This window comes from Diabrotica undecimpunctata, chromosome 6, assembly GCF_040954645.1.
Source record: "Diabrotica undecimpunctata isolate CICGRU chromosome 6, icDiaUnde3, whole genome shotgun sequence".
Taxonomy (NCBI): domain Eukaryota; kingdom Metazoa; phylum Arthropoda; class Insecta; order Coleoptera; family Chrysomelidae; genus Diabrotica; species Diabrotica undecimpunctata.
The window spans coordinates 143,352,920-143,372,579 of NC_092808.1; the positions used below are offsets into that span (position 1 = coordinate 143,352,920).

The 19,660-nt window shown below is 32.7% G+C and overlaps 1 protein-coding gene across 1 annotated transcript in view; it reads left to right on the top strand.

Annotated features, from left to right (window-relative positions):
- The window catches only part of LOC140444025 (uncharacterized), a 175,904-nt gene that overhangs the window by 18,247 nt on the left and 137,997 nt on the right, over positions 1–19,660 (top strand). The window contains exons 4-5 of the mRNA XM_072535608.1: positions 7,692–7,978; positions 17,276–17,489. Coding sequence (XP_072391709.1) covers positions 7,692–7,978; positions 17,276–17,489 — 501 coding nt within the window. The remainder of the gene's footprint in view (positions 1–7,691; positions 7,979–17,275; positions 17,490–19,660) is intronic.

Here is a 19,660-nt window from a genome sequence, read left to right on the forward strand (position 1 = left end):
TGAAGTAATATTCATTTGTCTTTAAATTAATGTCAAAACCAGTAGTTCAAGTAAAATAGTTTGGAGGGAATATGTCATTTATAAGTGTGTGCTATTGTTACAACCGACCCCATACCAGGGGCGGTTGTAACACGAATAGAAGACAGTTGTATCTCATCAGTACAGGCCACGTGAGACCATTGTTTGCAACTACCTTGGCACTGAATCTAACTGTCTCCAGATCGACTCGCTGAATAGGTCTCTAAGCAAATAAGACAATAACATTCTTCTTCTGATGATGATTCTGATGGCGAATTAATCTTCATTTTCTTTGCTTTTTCCCTTTTATTTTTGATTACCTATCCAGTAGATGATTCGAGTACTTTTTGAAGTTATACTTCTATACGCGCGTTCGACGTTGGAAATTTGTACGGAAGTGAATCGGCAAAATCATTACATATAATATGTAAGATATAGGTAAGAGAGAGACAGAAGATATATTTTCTCTCTCTCTCTCTCTCTCGAGAATAAAAATGTTCCTTTTGTAAATATATTTAATATTTATTAATATTATTATTATTTTATATTAATTCGGTAGATATATACATTTGGCCAAAGTCTTTTACAAATAAATATTCTTCCTGGAACTTCTATGATTTGTAATAACCTTTCCATTTTTGGAATACAGTAAATAAATAAACACAAACACAAAATACAACAAAAAAACTGACATCTTGTCAAATAATATATAATAATGTTCTTGTCAAATAATGGCATTGATAATTCTTATTATTTAAGGTTACTGGTCGAATGAGTTGAAGCGCGGTATTTATAACCAGAGGTCCCGAGTTCGAGCCCAATCAGGAAATATATTTTTTTAATTATTATGTTCTGATTTTTGACACTTTGGTTTTAAAAATCAAAGAATGGAACAATCATAATATCTTTTTTAATATTATTTCGATAATTTTATACATTATTTAATTTTACTATTTTATTTATCATTGAATATTTAGTACATATAGTAATCATGGGCGTAGAGATAAAAGGGACAAATATAATGATTGTTATTTTAAATTTCTTTTATGTATACGTTTATATGTATGGAGATATATCTTAAAAAAGGTCGATTTTATTTTAAATTAAGATTTTTTGGCATATATATGATACTAGTGACGTTATCCATCTGGAAAGAAAGAGTTATTCTTTCACCGAGAGTTAATTTAATAAGATTTTCACAATTTAGTGGGGATTTTGAAACGGTGCCACAAAGAATCAAAAAATCCAGGGACCTAATGATTTATACAAGTGCTTTCAAATAATATATTAATGTCTCCATGGTCTCATTTAAAAGTATCTTACAAAATGGCGCCAAGACGCTATTAATAAAACTGAGGCTTAGTTCAGTTACCTAAAAATTTAGTAATTCAAGTTTTAAGGTTCAGAAAAGAGTTGTTTGGGTTAATTCGTTTTTTTCCACGTTAGCATATTGAATAAATTCATTCATTTTTGCTAGAATATATGTTGAATATGTTGTAATTATCTCCACAACTTATGAGAACAAACTGTATACTAAAATTTTTGACCCTTTTAATATTTATTATTAAGGACTCAATAGTTATTGTCTGTCTGTTTTTCTGCCTTTATGTGCTATAACTATAAAGGAAAAATCCTAAAAAATTGATACTTGATGCATAGCTTGACCCAAGGTCGAAACCTATTGAATTTCTTCTTCTTATTCGTATTCTTTATAAGCAATTCTGCTTGTTCATTGACGAATTAAAACATCTATGGAAGGTTGTCAATCCGTCTTTTGCCCGGCCGTCCGATACTTCTGGTGACTTACCTCTTGCTATTTTGACGACACGGGTCTCCCCCATTCTTCTTATGGGGTTATTCCATTGTAAGTTTTCGCTTATACACTGTACGGTACATTTTCTTCTAATATCTTCGCTTCTCTTTCGATCTCTCAGCATATTTCCTTTAACTCTTCTCACTACTCTCACTCTCATCTCTGCCGTTTCCAAAAGCCTTTGTGTTGTGGCTGTGTCGGGTCTTGTTTCTGAGGCATATGTCATTATTGGTCTTAGACTGACTTTATAAATACTTGACTTCATCTTAGTGTTAATGTGTCTGTTTCGCCATAAAGTGTTATTAATTCATCCTGTCAGTCTATTTGCTTTTTGTACTTGATTTCTCACTTCTTTGTCCAATACTTCATAGCTGCACAATGTAACTGCACATTAGTAATAATGGTATTTTATTTCCATTACTTTTCATCAGAATATTGATTCAATCCTTCATTTACTATACTCCTATTACAGGTCAAATGTTGTTTATATAAAGCAAACGATGCACCATATACCTATATACCTAATTATGTTCCTCTTTCTTTTCTTTCTTACCTATAGCATTACATATGTAATGATTGTGCACATTGACTCAAATATAAATTTGTAACGGCGAACGCGTGTATAGAAGTATAACTTGTACCGGCAGTCCCACTGGACTGCCACACCCGTTTTTTTCTTTGTTTGTCTATTTTTCAACCGTTTCTGTAGTTCTTCATACTCCTTTCTAACAGCTTCCTTTTCTGGAGTATCTGTGTAGATAGCAGACTTTGGGTTTTCGACCTCTGTTTCCTAGTTTTTTAGGTGGAGCTTTAGGGTAAGGTCGTAAAGTCTCAGTCGAGAACACAGACTGCTTGCTTGTAGACGGTTCTGATGGCTGACACAAAACAGCATCACGAGGAGAGATGTCTGATTCCAGATTCATTGTACCAGCTTGCCATTCTTGGCTAGGCTCTAGAGATGTTTGTCTAGGCGGTGTTTTTGTTGCTTCGAGCTCATATATTTCAATTGGTGTAAGCATTTGATGGTCAATGAATGTTTCCTTTTTTAGGATTGGCTGGGTGTACTATGATATTTGACTCACTGTAAGTAAATGGCTGCGATACAGCCTCTTTAGTTGAACCTCTATTTTCGGGCTCAGTTGGGCTTACTGCACTGAATGAAGGTGGATCCTCATTTAATAACGAAGGTGGTAGTGCTTGTTATCAGGTGCAAGTCTAATGTTATGTTGATTAGACATGCCCACATCTTCAGTAGCATTTGGATTAGGCCTGTCTGTCGCGAACGATGGCGCAAAATCAATTTCTTGAAACAAATCGCGGTTGATTGGGAAGATCCCTGTCTTTCGAAACCCGACCTGGATATTCACCTGAGTGAGAGCAAGTGGCATTGAGATAGTTATAATACCCGGTATGTCGTAAATAGTCATGACTTTTCCTGGATGATTTCGCATCCAGGCATCGCAGGCAGTATTAATGGCTTTTTTGAAATGCCCATAAACGGATCTATCTGAGAGCTGTAGCTTGTGAGAGCAGTGGGGCGCAAATGACAGTAATACTATCCTATTACCTTTTCAAAAATCTAAGGGGTTGATATGTATATGGGACGAATGATTGTCTAGCACCAATAATATCTTTACGACAAAGAGGCATTCGTATGTTCTTGAAAATGTTTAAGAAATATAATGAATGACTCTTCTTGCATCCACCCTAATGGATTACCGGCACCTATTGATCCCACAGGTCCGTCTCTAATGAAATGCTCTTGATATCTAATTCGAGGAAACATGAACATAGGTGGAATGACGTTGCCTAATGCGTTAGCTGCAAATGCTAGTGTGACCAAAGTGCCTCGTTCAGCAGAAGTAATTGCGCCCAACTGCCTTGTGCCACGTCTTGCAATAACTCTGTCAGGCTTCTGTACTGTAGTAGCGCCAGTTTCGTCAACATTATATATATCCTGAGGTTCAAAGTGATCGCGATTGACATTATATCGGTTAAACCTTGTCGCCCGAGACAGGCTTATGGCTTGAGCAGCGCGGATAGATAGTTCGGAATTTCTCTTCAGGAATGAATGAAACCATCCTTCTCCAGCCATTTTATTTTCCAGAGAAGTGGAAGGAGCGTTTAAATTATATTTTATGGTAAGTTCAAAGGCCAACTTTCTTACCTCTTTTGTGGAGAGACCAAAATATATATCCGCACAACGAATGGGATACTTCGCTAATTGCCGTTCTTAGTCTTCGTTAAAAACTTTGTTATGAGCCACACATCCCATTTTAATATTTTCCAGCTGTTCCTGGTCATCTTAATTTACTGCATCTCTCTTTCGCTTGTATCTCAAAAGAGAAACTTAATTAACGCCGTACTTATCTGCTGCTTTTCTTAAAGAAGCAGATCTTAATTTAATTTCATCGTAAGCGATCTTGTACAACAATATGTCGTTTTCACCTCTCGAGGTTTTTCTTATGCGTTGCCTAGGCATCTGTAATACAAAAAAAGTGCCTATAAAATTACAGTAACGTTAAAATTACTGTTACAACCGTCCCCACCCCCTTTTTTTATAAAGACTGTCGCAAGCACGAAGTAGCATAACCTATACAAAAACATATAAGCTTATTATAATCTCTAAACTGCGACGATTACATAAGCGTATTTTGAAATACGTAATAATTAGACTTCGGCAAATATGCAAATAAAAATGTAGAAAATATGCGCATAAATATGCACGTGTTTACCCGAAAATATGCAAATATTTTACAAAATATGCATACAAATAAATAAAAAAATCGTAAAATAGTAACAATTTTATTTAAAAAAAAAAGTGTACATAACTAAATATTTCCTACTATTCATTAAGATTTACATTTATTTTAAGTAACTAGGTAACTACATCATTTTTAAGTATGAATAAACTTATTTAGAATTATGGTAACAATAAATGACCAAGTGGTGTTCAAAATTTTCTAACAAAAACTTGTGGCTTCTGTCTGAGTACATATATTTATATATGGAAAAACTTCGTTCAACATCAACTGATGTAATGGGAGCATTTTTCAAACTAACCAAAACATTTGGTTCTAAATTAATTGTTTCCGAAATATTTCCAGCTAGAACACTGACTACTTCAGAAAGAATATGGTAACCTTTATTTTTTTCCATAGTAGCTTCAAATTTTTTTAAAATATCTTTTCCAATATTACCTCTAACGTTCCGACAACATGACGCAAATTCTTTTATTAATGCTGTACTTTCGAACAATGACAGTTTTGGTGATTCTAACTGAGTAATTGTTTTTTGAACAAAACTAAAATTTGATTTTATAAATGAAAGTTCTTGTTAAAGCAAGTTACTCTGAAAAGTTTGTTTAGAATCCAAAAGAGATTGGGAACTTTCATCTGTTAACGTATTAATTATGTTCTTTATTTTAACAAAATGATCTGCATAAAAATTAGCTGCTTCTAACCATGTTCCCCATCGCGTTAAAATAGGTTGTGGTGGAAGAGGAATGTTAGGTAGCATTTCTTTATAAAGTTGAATTCTTATAGGAGATTTAAGAAATACTTTTTTGACACTGGATATCATGGTATTTACAAGAGGAAACTTTTTTCGTATTTCCTCTGCAACTCTGTTTAATCCATGCGCTACACAAGTAACATGTATTAAATCTGGGAAAAATATTTTTAAATTTTGTCCTGCTTTCACCATATAAGGAGCAGCATCCGATAAAATAAGCAGTAATTTATTAGAAGGAATAGTTGTCGGAAGAAAAAAAGTTGCTAATGTTTCTTGTATAAAACGCGAAATTGTTAAAGCATTTGTTTTCTCAAGTTGCTGGCATGAAATAAGATGAGATTTTGGTAAGGTATCTTCTTTAAGAACACCAATCAATAAATGAGCAATACACTTTCCTGAGGAATCAGTGGTTTCGTCTACAGATATGTAAAAATAATTATCTGCAATTTCTTCCTTAATATTAATTAACACCGACGAGTATAGCCAGTTCACATTATTTCTTCTTAGAGACCGATCACTTGGAACATTAAGTTTGCAATATTTTTTTAGAAACGAACTAAAATTTACATTTGCTAATTTTGAAAGCGGTATGTTTGCAGACACTAATGCGCGACACAAGTCTTCATTAAAAGTTTCTTGCTCATCTAATTTTTTTGAAGTAGATTGGAAACATTTAGCCATTGAAGTTTGATGTTTTCCTCCTATTTTTCCTTTTTTTGCAATATGTGAAGCAGTTCTCACATGTTGGTCTATCTGAAATTTCTTCTCACATGCTATCTATAAATAAAAATAAAAACCTTTATTTTAACCCAACCTTTAAAATATAAAAATATACAAGGTGTTTTTGGTTAATCAAATAACTGGTTTGGAAAAAAAACACTCGCTAAGTGTTTTAAATGCAGTATTAATCCACAAATTAGTTTTTGTTACTAACCATTAGTACATCATATAACTTATTTTAAAATTCAACAAAAGTTTTTTTTTTGTTAATTCAATTACAATAAAAATAATTGTGTTTTAGAATAGCTGACTTCATAAAAAAAAGTAAAGGTGAAAAATTTTTCTAAATACACACCATTGTATTGTACCATGGACAATTTTTTCTCACTAAAGGAAGCTATTTTTCATTTAAAAACAACCTACGAGTACTAAATTTCAAGTAAATACGTTTATTGGTTTTAAAGTTATTGTTGTTATTAACTAAAAGAATTTAATTTTTTTTAAATTTTAACACCCTGTATCTCGAAAAGTAAATAACCCCTCATTAACTATATCGTTTTGTTCAATTTTTCGAGAAGTATCTACAGTCAAACGTTGTAAGTGTCATTTGGAAACACCCTGTATGTATGAAATATTAGATATTTAATAGAAAATATTAGATACTTACAATTTTGCCACAGACTGAACAGTAGATTTTTCCCATATCCATAGACAGCTCTTTATAAGGTTTAATCCAAGTTGAAGCACTGGTTGTTTTAGGCATTATAAAATCACAATCTTCCTTTTTGTTACGCACAACGAGTGTTTACGCTTTGAATATCAAAACAAAAATGATTTACAAATCTGAGCATCAAATTAGAAATGTTTAGGTACCTAATTCAATAAACTGGGAGATTTTGGAAAATCCCTAAATTAGGAACAAAACTATTAGCCGTTTACCTGCTGTTAAGATACAATAAATTGTAGATAGATTTGGGGATTAGATCATAAAATGCAAATGAGCGAACCCTTAGCGATTATCCAATAACTGAATGCCTCAGTGACCGAGACTTTCTAAGAATGTTGAGGGCTACTTAAATTGATCTTCTTTGAAATTGTAAATGTTTTGTACCTGTAGAGATTACGTACTTAGATCATTTCTTGATTAAAATGACTACAAAATTTTATACAAGAATTGAAATAAATTGGTATGTTTAAAAATTTTCAAATACATACAGTATAAAAATCTGAACTTTTATGCACTTTATGCAAACTTTTATACAAATATGCCAAAATATGAAATATTTGCATAAAATATGCACAATATGCAAAATATGCAATATGCATATTTGCCGAAGTCTAGTAATAATATTAATACTTAAGTTATAACAGAAAGAAATTCGTCAAAAATACTTACTTTTGTACAAGTGTACATGTATGTATATTATGTATATTACGGTATACAGCAAAGTTACTACACGCATCTCGATTTTTCGAGTTACGCTAAATACGATTTCGGGCCCGTTTAAAACATACCGAGCGATAAGAACTGTTCACTTTAAAAGACATTTTGCCTATAATCCGAGCTTTAATCATGATATTCCATTTTGTGATCAATTTATTACATAAAAAATTGTTTTCTTTTAAGGTTTTACTACAATAATAACAACCGAGTCTATAGATAACAAAACCTATTTTTATAAGGAAGTGGGGGACATAGACGACGATATGTCTATTGCATTCTCAGTAAAAGCAGAATATGAAAGTCATATTTTTTTATGTACTTCATCAATAACGTCAAATTGTTACTGGATAATGCTTGGAGGAAGCAGTGGATCATCGTCAGCTCTTCGAAAATGCTCAACAGATGAGATTCCTCTAAAATTGAAATCATATTCTTCAGGTTCCTGTAGAAAAAATCAGGATGAAGAGCAGGTAAAGAAATAATTGTTATTTTTCTTTAATATTTTTGGCAGTATCATTTCAAACTTACTAATAATCAAATGTTAAAAATTATAAAAACTATATTTCTTCTTATCTTTGTACACTACTAATGGAAATTTCAAATATGTTCAAGTACTATTTATTGCTTAGTTTTTATCTATCATAACATAATTTTAGGATATGTATTATTTTTTTAATAATTATGTAATATAAAAATAAGGCTTAGAGCAATTTTACAAACAAATTTTGCAGTGCAGTTTGCAGGGCAAAATGGCCATGCTAAGTAATATTTTTTTATCTTGAAGAGAATAAATAAGAAATACATTATATTTTACCATACGATACCCTATATACTTAGCTACATAAGGCAATTTTAATTTTCACCTGATCTCGGTAAATTTTTTAGATACATATTTTTTACCCTAACCCAAATAAATGACCACTTTGCCCTACGGGGTGGGGCAAACTGGCCATGAGGTGGCCACTTTTCCCGATCTAAAATACAAAATTTAATCTGAATCTGTATACTAAATGAAAGTGTATTTTCAAAATAATAGCATTATTGCCATCGTAGAAAAAGAAAGTTTCACACCGAGTTTATTTACAAACGTCACAAATAAAGTCATTGTCTTCTTCGCACCCAGCACAAGCTTCATGTGCCCATCTTAAACAGCCCGAACACTTTATCCATCCTTCATTTTTCTTGACTTGGAATATAAGTCCCCGCAGAAAAATCAATCAGTATCACTCACGTCACTGTTCGAGTCATTAAATAAAGCACGCTTCGCTGATTTTGATTTCGTTTCTGTTTCTTGTTACTCTGCTTTCCATTTTTCAGTTCCAGCTTTATTTTCTTAAGTCTTTTCTTTTCTTCCTTTTCTTCTTTTGCGGCTACTAGTTCCATCTTGGAAGGGCTTGAGGTCAAAACTGCAGCTGTTCCTTTTTTTCGCTTATTTTCTCCTTTGATAATATTTGCTTTAGGGATTGAAACAATATCCTCGTCGGTATACTGCGAAAACCAGATAAATGACAAATTTTAAAATATTGAGTTAAGTATACCAAAATTCTCAGCTTTTTCCGCTCTACATACAGGTAAAACCCAATAAATGATACGACTTACCATTCAGCAGATAATTTGTGTAATAAACAAATAAGTACACCTAATCAACTTTTCATTTTCAAATAAAACAATATATCGCTACTTACTTCCATAAAATTAAAGTTCTGTTGCATGTAAAACAAAGTAAGCCCACATATGTTATTATGCCGGACAACAATATATTTCTACTACTGCAAACCATATTCAGTAAAAAGGTGATAAGTGTCATTAATACATTTTACGTGTATGATTTATTATAATTTCTCTTTCTACACTTACTTCATTCTACCTGAAACGGGTTGATTTAAAATTTAGAAAGGGTTACTAAGCTAAACCCATAAATGATCTTTATAACACATACACAGATAGAATAACTGAAGACAGCAGTTCAATTCTTGATGATTCTGAGAACAATATAGTTTCAATGATGGAATCCATTTTTGATAGTGACTTTTCAGATGTAGACCCCACATATCAGCCAAGTGAAGAGGGATCGCTCTCTCTAGGAAGTCTATATGATTTACACACAGCTGTCTTTGATAGCCTAAATGATGAGAAAAAAGATACTGAAATAGGTGCACCCACGAACAATTTAGTGTCAACTGAAATAGCTAGTTGGATATTAAATCTACTTCTTGACAAAGTATGGAAAGACGTACGTCCACTAAAACGTTAGAGAAAACGTTAGAAAAGTTAACCCCAAAGATTGGGTAATAAATGTCGCAAAAAGGAGGTGTGCTGAGGGTTTGCCTTATGAGATAAAAAAAAACCATAGACCAGCAAAATTGCCAAAACCAGTTAATTGTTCAGAGTGCTTTTACAAATGTGCCAGTTATTTCAGCGAAGATTACAGACAAAGACTATGTCGTAATTATTGAAAGTTAGAATATGTAGGCCTGAAACATTTTCTTATTGCACGTATTAAAACGGAGCGACCAAAGAGAGTCGTTGCAGTTCGTTGAAGTTTAAAAAACCACGTGCATTTTCCAAAAAGTGTTACTTTTCTTTGAATGGTTAAGCCATACAAGTATGTGAGAAATTTTTGTGTAAGACACTTTGTATATCAGCGTCGTTAATACAGGATGTTGTAAGAAAAACTGATATTCTAGTCTGTTATGCAGATACGGATAAAAGAGGCAAGCATACACCGCCAAATAAAACAAGCAGTAAAACCCGAAAAATCGTGAAGGCTCATATTGAGTCTTTACCAACCATGGGCCCACATTATATTCGCCAAAGTTCAAAGCGTAGATATTTGGACAAAAATTTAAGTATAAGAAAAATGTACCAACTTTTTATAAATGACTGTGAGCAGAAGAAACTGGAAGGTGTTAGCGAAATTACATATCAAAGAATATTTTCTAACGACTATAATTTAAGCTTTTTTGTTGCTAAAAAAAAACAATGTTTAGTTTGTAATAAATATGATAGGGCTAATCCAACTGACAAATCGGATTTAGAAGACAGTTACAGAGAACATCAGAGAAGAAAAGAAGTATGTAATCTTAAAAAACAAAATGATAAGAAAAGATCTAATGAACAACGGGATTTTGTTTCAATTACTTTTGATCTACAGGCCGTACTACAGATTCCAAGTGGATTGACTGGAAAACTATATTATTCTCGAAAATTATGTGTCTACAATTTGTGTGTATATGAAGCCGCAATACCAAATGCAGCTTACTGTTTTGACTGGTCAGAAATTAACGGTAGACAAGGAAGTTCTGAAATAAGAAGCATTATACTCCACTTCTTATCAAAATGTGTTCCAGAATATGTAAGTGAAATAAGTTTATTTTCTGATACCTGCAGAAGGCAGAATCGTAATCAGCATATTGCAGCCTTACTATTATGGGATGCTCAAAACATAGACCATTTAAATATTATTGAACACAAATTTTTAGAGTCTGGACATTCCTATATGGAAGTTGACTCTATGCAGAGTAATATCGAAACCGCTAAAAACACAGATCTATCTATGCAATGCCAGATTACTTGTCTGTTTTTCAAAATGCAAGAGGAACTAAAAATATCAAGGTTGATGATAAAAAAGTATGTATAGAACCATACAAATGTAAAGAAGTTAAATACTACGACTTTTATGATTTAAAAAATTTGTCACACACTTTGATTAAAAACCGGACAAAAGACCAAGACAGCGAAAAAATAATGTGGTTGAAGATAAAAATAATGAGATGCGTGAAAGGAGAGACAAACAGAATCTATTTTAATTATGACATGTCAACAAGCTTCAATTATTTCCTTAGTGATACTGCACGGCAGTCAAAAAGAAAAAAGCACGCCAAGTTATCAACTACTAATACAAGCAATCTTGAAGAACTTAAACGACTTTATGATGCACATTTGCCAATTAGCATAGCAAAAAAGAGAGATTTGGTACAGCTATGGGATAAGGGAGTGATACCAGAGGAATATCACGGGTGAATTCGTAATTTGAAAACGGGAAATGATGTAACAGACATCTTGCCAGAGCCTGCTTTCAGTGACGAATCGGACGAGGAAGCCTCATAATAATAATATTGTTATTATTATATTCGAAATAAATTTGATTTTTTCTATAAAACTGCCTATCATTCATATAAATAATAACTATAACTACACACAGATGTTAACAAAATTTTCAGGGAAAACCAGTTAAATGTCATAAATATCGACTAATACCTTAAAACATTGCTATTACCTAGTAAAAGCCTCATATCTCGATCACAAAACTGGAAAATATTATACTTGGTTTATTATATTTGTGTTAAATATGTTATTTGAAGAGTAATTGATTTATTTAGATTTACAGGTAAAACCAGGTAAATGATAGCATTTCCAACTTAAATTTAGGATTAGTCAGATAGGTGCCTTAACTTTTTCAAACTAAAGTAATACAGAAGCGACCGAGATTAACTGGATCGAACTGCAACTGCAGGTACAAGTGTTTTCAGAATGTGGACGAAGAAACAAGAAAAGTTGTCTTACAAAAGTTTAACAAAATAGGCGACAAAGATTTGCAAAATACCTATTTGGAAGGGCTGATTCAACACTACTACTATTCAAAGAACTCGAAAAAAGACTAATGAAAGGTAAGACCGCACTTGTTTCCACAATTACTTTATAAAGCTGGGTAAGCTATCCAAACGAGTTTGTAGACATGCTTTTGGTTCAATCCACGGCATATCAAGGAAGCATGTAGATCTCATTGCTCAAACGTTTCGTGACAGAGATATTACAGCGCCACCTAGTAACAAAGGAAAGCATACAAATAGACTCAAACCGAAAATCTAACGAAACACTCAAAAATGGGAACATGCACATCCAGAGCTTTCCAAGGCGTGGATCGCTTTATAGTAGAAACAAATCCCGTCGATTCTATTTATCTCCAGATCTAAATGCAAAGAAGATGCATCAACTCTATTTGGAACTTTACGAACCAGAAAGTATTACCAATCCTAAATATAAACTGAAAGTTCCCTATGACTTCTACTATCGATACTTCAAAGAAAACTTCAACTACAGGTTTGGCTTACCTCGATCAGATACGTGCAAAAAATGTGATGGCTTAGATTTCAAACTCAAAGATGTGACTCTTGACGAAAATAAATGAAAAGTTTTAGCAGCGGAAAAAAAGTTGAATGAAATTAAGGCCGATTTGTTTTTCAAGGAGCTGAATGAGAAAATCACATTGTGCAAGTAAAGCGACGAACTGGAGGTTCTGACCTTTGATTTCCAACAAAACCTTCCGCTTCCAAAAATTTCTGCTGGGGAAGCTTTCTACAAACGCCAGTTGTGGACATACAACTTCTGCGTCCATTCTGCTAAGACAAATCAAGCACACTTTTATATGTATGATGAAACTACGGCTCGAAAGTCACCAAACGAGGTAGTGTCATTTTTGTACCACTATATAAAAAATATAATCCCTAAAAATGTTAAAGTTTTATACCTTTTCTCCGATAACGCTGCTCAAAACAAAAACTCAGTAATGATTCAGTTTCTGTATTTGCTGGTGAGAACTAGGTCTATTGAAAAGAAAGAGCACCGCTTTCCTGGTGTAAGGACATAGCTTTCTTCCCTGTGATCGCTGTTTTTGAGTTATTGAAAAGTTTTTATGGCAGAAGGACTACGTTTTTAGCCCCCAACAATGTGCTGATTTTGTTAAACAATCATCCAAAGAGTTTATTTCCATTCTAGTAAAACAAAATATGATCCTGAACTTTTTAGTGGTCACTATGAAGGACATTTTAAAAAAGTTATCTCAGAAGCATAAAAGCAAAGATTCCAGATTTCCAAATACCGAATTTTCCAGTACAGCAATAACCATTTAGATGGTATTAAAGTCAGTATATCTACTGGCCTTTCGAGTTTTCACTTATTATAAATCTTGAGAAACCTTGTCAGCGACCTCTCAGTTTCCTCTGATATTCCTGTCTATTGCAATCCTATACCTGTCAAAAAAGTCAAATATGCAGATGTAATGCAGTTCGCAACACGATTCGTTCCTATGGACCAAATGGCTTTTTACACCCGTCTCACAAAGTGATGCAGCCATGGCAGAGAACCAGAAATCCGAATCATCTGGAACGGATGATGACGACCAGGTAGATGAATGAAGGATGTGTTTTCCCGTATATTTAATGTTTCATTTTTTTTCTGAATGCTATTTTTTTGACACAAACCTGTTTTTTTTTTACAGATTTTTTCATATTTGTGTAGTAGACAAACCATAGTCGTTTGTTTGTTGTAACCAAATAAAAGAGTTTTTGTTGGGAATTTGTTTTTTTTCCCCAAAAATGATGGTAAAGAAGCATTATTTCACGTGTTTGGTGCAAATAAGATGCAGGTCCAACTTTTTTTCAATTTTTTTCTTATTTTTTTAAAAATTATCTACTTGAAAATAGTCTCAAGTATTAACTACATCTGTTTGTCATCGATTGATATTATGTCTTTCGGGTTAAAATAAAAACTTTTATTAAAAAACAGTTTCTTTCAATTTCCCAACAATTACCAAATATGGAGCTGCATTCTTCTTACAACAAACTCCTCAATTCAAAAGAGTTTACTCATCAGCTATAACTATTTAACTAAATGTTCAAAATGATACCCATCAACGTTTATACAATTATGTCACTGTTCTAAATTACGAATAACATTTTAGAGGTTACTAGACTACATTCATGCACTATTCGTTGTCTTAGCTCTTCTAATGAAGCTGGAATGCTACTATAAATCTCACTTTTTAAATAATTCCATATGAAGAAGCCCAGGAGAGTTAAATTGGTGTTTTATTGAATGGACAGCAAGATCACTGATTTAACTCTCCTGGGGCCGTATGCTGTAACTCATGAGAGTGCTCGTGCACGACAACTCATCGGTGTGAGTACTCTCTCGGTCATCGCTCACATGGTGTCAAAAAACCCTATTCACTATGATTCAGCGAGTCTACTACATTTTACCCAGCATTGCCAAAGCGAACGAGTAACTTTGACCTATTATTTAGTTCAAATGTACCTACTGTAGGCCTAGCCACAACCATATTCACCATAAAACGAAATGAAGAAGAAAAGTTTTTGCTGTTAGGTTAGTTGTATCACGGTGTATTGTCTTTTGTCTCGTCGATTCTCGTTATTATAAACTATACTTTTAAGGACTTTTAGTTATTTATTAAAAAAATGTTGTGTGAGGCACAAAAGAAATTATTAATTAGTTACATGGAGCAATTGTATGTAATTGTAAATGGTATATTATTTTCAGCTTGGTCTTCCGCCTCTTCAACAACGTCGATTAACATTAACATTATTATATCGTCATCATCCATTAAAAAAAAATATATATAAAAACCAAATACAAATAGAAGTCAAAAACCTTTTTAAAATTTCAGTAACCTTTCTTTCATATAAATTATATGTATTGTATACAATATACATTCTTCTTCATTTTATAGGCCTTCTGTCATCTATAATTTCTGCGGCGCATGTCCATTCTCTTAAAATTTAGCAATTCTCTTAGTTTTATCCAGTAGAGTAGTAGAGTACTCGCATAGGACTATATGAGCATGAGCGTTCTCTTACATTTTCGTGAATACGGATTTTACAATTTCAGGAGAGTGACATGCACATTAAAGCAAAATTGTGAGAGAGAACTCCTACACGACCACTCACACAAGTTAGTGAATAGGGGTCCTGGACTCAATATGGGATTATTGAATAGCTTCATTGGAAGAACTAAGACAAAGAATAGTGCATAAATGTAGTCTAGTTACTCCTAAAATGCTCCAAAATGTTCTTCGTAATTTCGAACATTGACTTTACAGTTAAATGTTAGTGGATATTATTTTTAACATTTAAGTTAATAGTTATAGCTGCTAGTTAATTTTATTTACGTTACATTTAATAAAGTTTCCTATTAATGTTGCAAATTTCATTTTAAAGTAGTTTTTGATATGACCGGAAATTGACACCAGCAAAACATAGGCGTTATGTTTAGCTTTTAAGAGTTGTAACAAATTTTATCTTGCCTATTAAAACTGGAAGTGAGGGGGTTGACAATTTTAGCATTTAATCGACCTATTTTAGCATTTTAACAAAATTCAATGAATATTGCCAAATATCAGGGTGGACTCTTTTGAGCGGGCAACCATGTATACAGATAACGACATTGTTTTGTTGACCATAGGAATTAAGATTTATTGCAATCCCATCTCTAGAGTATATTTATTATAATGCTCTAAAACTAATTTTTGGGTTATTTTTTAGCCTTAATAGCAATACAAATAAATAAGTAAGTAAATAAGTAATATGCTTTATTGTCACTGAAAATTATACAAATTTTATGGACAAAGCTTATAATAATAATACAAGAAAGAAAAAAAAAATCAGAATAAGAATCGTTTGTACTTTTAAATAAAAAAAAAAACAATAAAATTCTTCCAAACTTAAACATAAAAAATACTACCTAATTAAGAACCTACAAACGTAAAATGTACCTAACAAAAAATAAAAACTAGAAAAGCAGATTAATGAATTAAGGGCTCAAATATTCAACTTCCTTGTGCTAAACAGTAACCACATCTGTCATACAGATTTCTCCTCATATTTTGGAATAGGGCTGCTTTAATGCTTGCAGAGAAATGAAGTATTTTTGCCCTTAATTCGACTAGGTTTGTGGCCCTTTCAAACTGATGCCTATAAATGTTTTCTTTGAGAAAATCACAAAAAAAGAAATCGTTAGGCGCTACGTCACAGGATCTAGCGGGTCATTTAATTGTACCACGTGTACTTATCAGTCGATCAGGAAACGTTTGATTGAGGTAGTCATTAGTTGTGAGCCGAACATCCATCCTCTTGGAAATAAACCTGAAAATTAACGGAAAGGCGTCGAACTGCCGGAATGATCTCATTCTGTAAAAGTTGTAAATATTTGGGCCCGTTTAGATTTCCATCGATAAAAAATGGACCGACAATATGGTCGCCTAACACCCGAGTCCAAACATTTAACTTTTGCGGATGCTGCGTTCGCACTGCAACACTGAGGTGCTTATTTATCCGAGAAAAATACCTAGCAACGGATGGATTGTTTTTTTTATCTAACTTAATTCTGTTTATCTAACATAAATCATTCTGTTTATCTAACATAAATTCACAAAACTCCATCCGCCTAAAGTTATCTTCCGGAAACAGTTCTTGTGTTGGTTGTATCTTAACAAAGTGATACCCATTCCTTTTGAGAATTCGCTGGACAATTCAAACATTCACGTTAACTTCCCTAGCAATTTGTACACTATTTCAGGGTTCACTAGCTTCCACAAAAGTACAAATATCAATATCCCTGTTTTGACGCTCCTCATCGACAGGTCTAACACGTGGTTCATTACCTTCATGACACTTTTTACAACTGTTTACACATCCTGAAGTTTGAAAATATTTAATGGTATTTTTAACTGTTGTAACACTTGGTGAGGGTCTATTTTCGAAGGCAACAATAAATAAATCAATTACTTCGCGTATCGAATGTCCCTGAAAGTACCATGTTACAAGTTGCACTTTTTCTTGAACGGTATACAACGTAATAGGCATTTTATTAATTATTTGTCTATTCTTTCCATTGTGTTGTATGGTCAATAAAACAATGTCGTGATCTGTATACATTATAATATACTTACTAATAATACAAAAATATTTTAGGACAATCCCTTAGACGTAAATACTTGGAAACATTTTGTTATCCAAAAATTTAGAAATATATTGAAATTACTTATATACAGGGGTGAAAAATATGGTTTAGAGACTTACATGGAGCTGAATGATCAGGATTTCATAATACCAAAAAAAATATTTGTTCATTACAAAAACCCAAAAATCAAAAGAAATGATCGAGCCCTTTGGAAATTTCACAAATGTAAGTTATTTATTTATTCACTCTTTTTTTTTATCATTATGATTTTTTTACTCGTTTTTTTTCATTTTCATCAGCAGATCACAAAAATATACAATACTTTAGCTTCAAAACTTATTTATTTTGGCTTATGCTTAAAATCTGTTTTGTGCTCTGCTATTTTTGTACTTCATCTATTCATATATATCTATAGACACTCACAAAGTGTAGAAATTCACGTGTTGATTCAAGTGTAGATTTAAAATAACAAAATTTGGTTAGGAGAATGGATATAGTAATCCGCAGTGATATTAAATTATAATTAAAAAACATTATTTAGTTATAATTTAACTCCGTATTTTGTAACTTTAATAACAAATAAAGGGATTAGTGCAAAAAGGATATAACTGCCATTTTTACATTTTTTGAGTTAGGTGCAGAAAATAATACTAGAGTTTGTGTTCTTTCAGAGCAAAAAAGACATAAGCATAAGTTACTTCTGGTGTCATCTATTAATTGGTAGATAAACCTACTTAACAATTCCTGAAGCGTTGTTGGAGCAAAAACAGGTATAATATTACTTGTACCGTTTTTTACATGAAACTAGCAATTCTGGAAAGATTCGCTGGTAGATAGAATGCCAGCAGCAAATGATGATTTATGTTTTATTGTGTGCGTATCAAGTCTATAGAAGGAAAAGCGAGATCCAGAAGGTATGCCTGCCAGAATCCCCGAAACCTTGTAACGATTATTGTGCCTGCCACATAGGGTATTACTATGGGGGTTGAAAATTGGGGACAAAAATTATTGGGGTGGAGATAGGGCAAGAAAACAACCGAAAACGTTGCGAACGGCCACTCAGGTTTATTTGGAGAACTGGGGTCGTGGATAAGTGAATCACAAGGGGTACTTACATGAGTCTCCTGGACAAATAAAACACAAGAAGGTTCTCGAAGCTATTAAAAATGGACAAAGCTATTAAAATTATGTGTTAGTGTATTGATGCACTGTTTATAGCAACTAACATTTTTCATATTTATTGGTATAGAATAAAATAGAACAAAAATTAATAAATGATAACATTATTACATAATATTATTCTATGAGATGAACAACTTTCTTCGTGCACTACTATCAGCGAAATATCTACAATTTTATTAATATCTATCTGATGGGCAACCTTATTTTCGATACTTATAAGCGCTAGAGAAGATAACCGTGCTTCTGATATTGTACTATGAAGATATGGTTTTATTAATTTAAGTTTAGAAAAAGATGTCTCTAAACTAGCGGTCGTGATGGGTAAAGTTAAAAATAAGACGTACGCATGACACACTTCTGGTATGCAAGCACTAGTGCAATAAAAATCTATGAGAATAATTTTGGCTGCATCATAAATAGAGTTTGCCGATTCCAACTGTGTCCTTATTGGTTTTTCTAACAAATTGCAGTTGCTTCAAAAACTCATTACTTAAATCTGACGGGTACGCAGCAACTAATTTACTGGCTTCGGCAAAAAATTCTGGATCCGATTTGAAAAGATATCCACTTGTAAAATCTAAGACTTTAAAATCGTCGTTTACTTTGTACATACTTAAAAACCTAGCTTGAATTTGTTGGATGACTACATCCAGATTTCCGAAAAACACGCCTATTCTATATCTCTCTTCAGGGTTTGAGATGCGTTGATCTTGTAATAATTCATCGAAATGCTTCTTAACTCTACCAAACCTTTTGATTTTAAAAGTACAGGGCAAGCCACAATTAGTAGCAAAATCTTTGTATTCTTATAAAAATGAAGTATAGTTTTTGCCTAAGATTTGATAAAAATTCTTTACAGTTATGTAAAAGTACTGTTGCGCGTGAGAGAACCATATTTTTGGACTACAAAAGAGTGACAGCTACATTTATAGATTCCAAAACTTTATTTTGTAAAATAGTTAGAAAGACAAATTCAAACTGTTCCATTTTAAAATCCGTAAACTAATTTTCCAATAAATTAACTATTCCTTTTGTTCCATTTTACTTTTTAAATTATTAGCTGTCATTCTCTCCTCACGATCTGTGGTAGTTAATATTATTTTAGACAGTGTTTTTACATTTGAAACACATATGACCTTTATCGACTTAGAGAAAGCATACGATAGCGTGCCCAGGAAACAACTATGGGAAGCAATGAGAAGAATGCGCGTTAG